The sequence below is a fragment of the Magallana gigas genome, chromosome 6 (assembly GCF_963853765.1).
Source record: "Magallana gigas chromosome 6, xbMagGiga1.1, whole genome shotgun sequence".
In the NCBI taxonomy this organism is placed as follows: domain Eukaryota; kingdom Metazoa; phylum Mollusca; class Bivalvia; order Ostreida; family Ostreidae; genus Magallana; species Magallana gigas.
This window is the reverse complement of record NC_088858.1, coordinates 30,849,993-30,857,154: the sequence shown is the minus strand read 5'-3', so window position 1 is coordinate 30,857,154 and position 7,162 is coordinate 30,849,993. Positions and strand designations below refer to the sequence as shown.

Sequence of the window (7,162 nt, the reverse complement as noted above, 5' to 3'; positions counted from 1 at the left end):
TTTTTACATAGCAATTGTACGAAATGTTGGTATAATTTACACATCAAATTCTGGTTGTTTTTTAATCTTAATTTGAACAGAATATGATAGCTCATAAACAATTTGTTTTTTAATTTCTTAAAAAATTCATATTTCAACCTTGCTTTAAAGCATATAAAAAAGTTATGGCCCCTTTTTCAGCATTCAACAAGAATACTACTCCGTGTGATGTGGCTATATTGATTGCTTGCTCTACTTAATCAGTTGATTTGCTTAAAAATTTACATCTGTCACTCTCTTCTCGGAGGTAATTCATAGTGAATCGCCACCCGCTGTTGTTTGTTCTCTACTTTATATCAATGAATGCTAGTAACTTATGATATACTGGTGAAATATATCGTACATGCATGTCATCCAGAATGAGACAATTAATTCAAAAATGAATACGGACATATTGATATAAATACATGTACTATATTTGTAAGAAGTTTGTTAAAGCGATTATTCATCATTCTTTGAAAGTAGCTTACGAACATTTAGTAGCTGACGTAACCCAATAAATCGATAAAAGTTCATTAGTTTTGAATAACCATCATGTCTATCTATAATATATAATAAGTATTTTGAGCAGACGATCAATTATACCTGATGAGTAATGTTGAGCTTTTAACCTTAAAACCAAACAACAGGGTCTTGTTTATTTTTTTAAAAACCTCCTTTCATTATTTTGCGCAAAAGAAAAAATGTGAGCACAGCACAAAGTACAGCTTACTATATAGTACTTGCCTTTTGTTCTAGCGGTCCTTTGCGAAAACATTGTTCTCAAACAATAACAAGCAAGAAATTTAAATGGTATATATGGAAATTCGAAGTTCTTATGGAGAAAAAATTTTTTGTTTCAAGTCGTTGCGACTTGTAAGACCATGTCATGAGCTTGAAATCAGTGGCGTAATAAAAACTTTAATCAACGTGTATGTATGTCCATCGCAAGAGAGAACTATTATTGTATCTCAAGATTTTTTTCTTCAAAAAATTAATGAAAATGAGGTATTTACATGTACAAATGTACAATACATATAGAACCATTTTGATAAGAGCTTGGACTTTGGGTAGTAGTGTTAAACAGCAATGTAACATAGGCCTGTTTATTTCATTGTCAGCCACTTAGCCATAGCTCTCTGAAATCAACAAGATTTGTCTAGCTTTTTAGCTAAGACTGTGCAATCGGTGCAAATTTCGCTTGAAACCGCGTCATTTTTAACTTGTTTTGACTCAAGAAACAGATAGCTACGTCCTTCGCAAGTCCAAGGTCTTGTTAAAATAGTTCTATCTATGAAGTATATGTGCATCTAGATAACGTTCTTGCTTAAAGTCTAAACAGACTTGAAAGCCGAATCTGAGCTATTTATTTCTTTGAAAATTAAGCTTTCCGGAAACCTACAAAAATTGATAAAAGTGAGCAGTTCTGTGCAGTTCGCTTGGTGATCTCATTTTTCAGTATTTTTCATTAAAAACGCATAGAAGAAGAAATTGAAATAGTTTGTACCTCTAGCAAAAGTCGTGAGTCATTGTAAATGATTCTTTTTGAGATTCCAAAGTTTTTAGAATTAATGATATCGTTGCAGCAATTCTTGTCATGGAATTAGTTAGTATTTAATACTGTTGACTAAAGATTTCCATCTTTGCAATAAGTATTCCTCGCCGCATGCTGAAATAGGCAAAGGCTCTATGTATTTAATATTTAATATTCCTCAGTGTATTATTGATTTATCGTCGACGAATTTTATATGACCTCTGATAGAAAAATATAAGGGATCATTTCATGAAAATTAAAGATGTAGATTATTCGAATAAATTCCATTTTTTACCTCTCCTGAAATTTTTTTGAAAGTTGCTGACTGGTTTGCTAGTCAAATGACACGTGAAAATTTATTTGTATTTTAGGACATTCATTCGAGTTTACTGAACCCGATCTACTCAATATTTATTCTGTATATGGTATGACTGTAATATCTTCCTCGAATTTGTAACATACGGTAACGGTGGAACATGCAAATTCTAAACCACGCACCAAACAGTTCGCGAACTCCTTCAGCCTAATTTTTATTCAGTAACTGAATTTTTATTTCATTCTTTTCTATCTATATTCCTTTTATTAATCATTATCTACTGCGAAAAGTATAGCCATGTGACAGCAAGCGAAAGAGCAGTGATCGCTGTAAGAAACAACCAAAACATATAAAAATCTAGAGCGGAAGTGACGTCAGTCCAACGGACTACTATGTCTGATTTCCGTGGTTCTTTACGCTCTTGTTTATCATCAAAATGTTCTTTTGTTTTTGTTCTGTAATTGTATTGAGCATTGTATCCATCTATACGTTGGCATCGCAGTGTCCAAGATAACCTCGTCAATCGCTGGACCCAATCTGGAATCTTTCTCTTTTCTGTTCTGTAGTGAAGTCGCAGTGAAGCAGTTGAGAGAACTATAATCAGCACCCCCACGGATAACACTGCAATAATGTAGATTTCAAGGTACGAAATAGAATCTGAATTGGTTGGGAGCATACTGGCCACAACAGTTAGGAAGATGGACATTGACAGCAGCACTGTGATCGAATAGGACACCTTTTCGCCACAGTCATTTGGTAACAAAAATGTCAGAAGACTTAGCACCACCAGAAAACATACCGGGATAAGGATGTTCAGAATGTAAATTTTGGGTTTTCTGTCCAGTGTGATGCTGAACGATATTACAGAGTCATTCAAATCCATGAACGTACTGAAAGAATAAGTGGATATCTTCCAATGGCCATGATGGAGATCGGCATCAATTCGGAACCCGTCCCCGCCTCCCGTTATATTGACACTCGAAACATCGTTGCTCCAGGAAATAATCTGAAGAGAGCAGTTTTGTCGGTCGAACGGGAAAAATGTAACGTTCATCTTACATTTGGTATGAAACACTTTGTGCAAAAACCAAACCACCTCTCCTGTGTGGTATATTTTTAAAAACATGAAATCGCCACCCAACTGAGAAAAATCTACAAACCCGTTGCGGACCTGCAGATCCGGTTTCCAAATCTTTCCCTGTGGAACGTCAATGAAATTTGCTCCTCCGAACGAGGAGGGGTTCCAGGTCAAGAATTCGTCCTTCCACCTCACAGTTAAGACACCGACTGAGGTCATTTGTTGGCGGGTTTCGTCAATGTCATGAAGTCCGCTTAATAAAAGATCCACCTCTACTTGAGAAGATATATTTTGGTAAATGGCAGGCCGAATTTCTTTGTTGTAATTCAGCGTGGAAAATAAATAGTCGTACAGGTTGCTGACATCCTTTCCTGTTTGTGCGGAGACAAAGTCACAGAGTAACAGTAAAAGACAGGCCGCCATCATAATATTTTTTAATTCACTGCAACAGAAAATTACCAACCTTTATAATGTATTTCGCTAGTGTGAAACACTGACCGAAAAGCTAGTAATTGAAACTGCTTAAATTGCAATGCGTCCTTTCCTATGCTATGCGGAACAAATATTGACTCCTCAGAGGCATATACGAGGGTTGAACCAAAAGTAATGTCACAGATGCTATAAAATCGTGAAAATCCGCGTAAAGTGACAAAAACTCATTAGTGCTTTAAGATATCTAACTAATTCAGACCTGAAAATTTTAATGCATTGTGATAATTATTTCTGAAGATAATATATTTTGTAGAGCATGAGGTAACGATAGTCGTCGCACGCTAGCGACGTCATTTCTAGATCTTTGGCGTTCTGGTAGAATTTTGTAATTTAGTACTATATATAAATTCGCCACAATGCTCTAGTTCACATTTTTTTGAATCAATTTTTTCATAAAGTAACATATTAATCTTTTTGTAATGAAGTAACTAATAAATCTTTTTGTAATCGATGAAGTAGTATATAAGATTATTTAATGTGCGATCAGTTTGTCGAGGTCTCTTCAAGAAGTCATGAACGTAGCTTTATGATTTAGCCTTTGACGTAAAAACCCAGCTTTAATTTTCTTTCAGAGCGTATGTCTTCCATCTATCTTATTTATTTATCAACATGACATTTGCTTTTATTAGGTATTGGAACCACGTTTAAGGTACCCTGTTCACCCACTCTCAATATTATGTTGATATAACAATCTCAGTACATTTTCTAGTAATAATATTTCTATCCATCGAGGCAAAAATGCATTGTATCACTGTTCGCATGCCCAGCCTTTTCATCCCTTGATCTAAAGACAAAAGGCATTGGGTAGATATCCGAAATGGACAGAAACGGTCCCTAATTTTTCAAAACAGTTAGAAAAAGTTAATAATATATATGTTTTAAAATATTGTGTTGTTTGGGGCATTTTCAAATTTTGAAGCATGTAATTTATTCATATATACAAACCTTAAAAAACATGTAAATTCATGACGCGGCGATGTCACGTATATATCATGCTATAAACATCAATATCTTGTGAAGTGTTCAACGAAATTTAACAAAAAATTTAATTTGATTTTAAATTTTGTTGAGTAAAATTTTGATGTATCATTTTATACAATAGCGCGTCATTGAGAAACGCGGTGCATAGTGTGACATTACTTTTGGATCAACCCTTTTATAACTTTTTTGCAGAACGTAAACTTGATTTTATCTCTTTGTGTGGCTCTGTTTGTCTGAAAAGTTGATACATTCTTGATTTATAATACTGTTATATCTAGTGACACACTTCTTCCACATGCTTCACTCATCGACCGACCTAAATGAAGCGTCCTTCAGACTAATTGTATTGATGTCATCATCCCATCCCAATGGAAATAATTATGCAAATATCAGCATGTCATTATTTGCTCATCAAAATATTACGAATTAATATGTATTCCTAAGACCTTCAGCAGGAATTAATTACAAAATTGGTGAAGAGTTCACATTTTTTTCCTCTTGAACATCATTAGTAATATGACCATTTAGTGCTCGGGTTATATCACGTACCCGATTGCGAGATGACTTGATCGTACTTTCTAAAGTAGATTACAAGAATTTTTTACCCAAAAATAATTTTCGTCGCAACAGCATCGTCAAGATACACGTGACGATCCTCCTAGTGACCAATATCGGTCAAACAACATGGCTAACCCTGCTTGACATATACTATTTATAAATTAAAGGGGATTTTACCCAAACTACCGATGATTTTATCGCGTTTTCTTAAAGATTAATTAAGACTAGATGCGATTCCTATTTAATCTCAGCAGCATGGCGTTCGCAGGTTACAAGATTTAAACGATTTAACCATGACCATTGTAAGCCAATCAGAGTGCCTAGCTAGTTCGGACATATCCTCGTCAAAGATAGGACAAATAAATATACCGTTGTTGGATGGGGAATAACCACGAAAATGAGTGTTTATTGCAGTTAGTTGGAGTTTCTAATAGTTATTGAACCCTTTGTTTACTCAATCGATTAAGTCCGCCTGTAATTTTTAAAACATTCATTAATAATTATTTTAGTGCCACCGAGTGTTTGTATTTTTCAGTTGATCAATTCAACTTTGATCTTTAAGTTAGGATAGTAACATCTGAACGACCAACACATAATGAATTCGATTATTATTCACATTTCACAGTTTTAATGTTTAATTCTTTGAGAATACAGTAAGTGTGTTAAATCTATTAATTGTCTTGTTTTCTTAGATAAAGGAAACGCCCTATACTAGTTTGTTTTTGTTTTTTTTAGTTTCCAACCTTGCAAGTTCGATATTGATTTATTTTTAGAAGATACACATGCAAAATACATACATCGTACATCTAGGTCTATTTGCAAAAGCATATAGTATACATGTATACAATTAAGTGAAAAACTAATAAATATTACGTTTTGAAAACAAAGTGACAAAAGTACACAAACGTTTAACACATCAATATTTATAGATGTTCACAAACATTTGACCATAAGAGATTTTTCTGGTTTGCGATGAGTTTAATATTAAGAGGGCTCCATGAGCGTATTTATTTTAAGACGGTATTGATCTCCATAAAAAAAGAGATATTTATAAAGATAAGAGAAATTCATAATTTTGCTCAACTTAATAATAATTTAACAGCTTTAAAAAATCAGTCAATACTTTTTCTCTACTTTAATTGCAATAATGATTTTAGCTTAAACGGGCATGGTCAAGATTTTGGTCAAAAATTATTTTTCAGTTTTTAATGTTTACAATACTTAAGTTACCATTTCTAATAGTCGACCATGCAAAATTTGAGTATCAGTCGCCAAGTTATAAGCGAGATACAGAGCTCACAATTTTTGTCATGTATTCAAAGCTATGCAATGTCTTTGTTTACTTTTTGAGTGTTAAGGTGGAAAATTCCAGTTTCAAACCCAAAGCGAATGTGGCAAACGCTAGGAACTATTTATTTATGCTTAAAACGAATTAGAACAGAGAGAAATCAGCTTAAATTGAAAAAGAACTTTAATTCACCGGTATATTGAACCAATATATTAAACAAAAACAGGACACCTGTCTTCTTTACATAAAAATAAAAATTGTGAGCCCTGTTTCTTGCTCATAGCTCTCCGACTGACACTCTAATTAAAGTTGACCATTAAAAATGCATTTCTTCAGCATTATAAACAATATAAAAAAAACTTTTTTTTTTACCAAAACCGCGACCACGCCCCCTTTAAACACCATATTAAAAATTGTGGGCCCTGTTTCTTGCTCATATCTCTGTGACTGACACTCTAATTAAAGTTGACCATTAAAAATGCATTTCTTCAGCATTATAAACAATTTTAAAAAAAACGATTTTTTTTTTTACCAAAACCGCGACCACGCCCCCTTTAAAACACCATATCAAAAATTTAAGGTAGATCTGACGGATAATCTGTTGACTGTCCGTTCATCCTCCTTAAATTACACTCTGTTGGTGAACAGTGATGCTTTTATCTTAAAATAGTCACATCTTCTGTTTGATGTGTGGCTGACTCTTACTGTGTAAATAGGTTGTACATGTACATCGCCAGTACAGAAAAATTAGGTCAAATACAATGCAGTCGTTTTGTAATAGTACATGTAACCTGACCTTATGAAATTTCTTAAGCAAAGATAAACGAATATACGATTTTGATTATGTAACTTTTTTTTCCTTTGTCCTATATATTACCAATGTATATATTTCCTGTA

General features: G+C 33.6%; 1 protein-coding gene across 1 annotated transcript; it reads right to left on the bottom strand.

Moving 5' to 3' along the window:
- Nucleotides 1–2,145: 2,145 nt before the first annotated feature.
- Nucleotides 2,146–3,525, bottom strand: LOC105332444 (neuronal acetylcholine receptor subunit alpha-3). The gene has a single exon (XM_020068989.3). It carries the CDS (start codon nt 3,370–3,372, stop codon nt 2,146–2,148), a length of 1,227 nt encoding a protein of 408 aa, XP_019924548.2. The 5' UTR covers nt 3,373–3,525.
- Nucleotides 3,526–7,162: the final 3,637 nt, after the last annotated feature.

Coding starts and splice junctions, on each gene's coding strand:
- LOC105332444 (XM_020068989.3), bottom strand. CDS start 3,372: ATGATGGCGGCCTGTCTTTTACTGTTACTCTGTGACTTTGTCTCCGCA.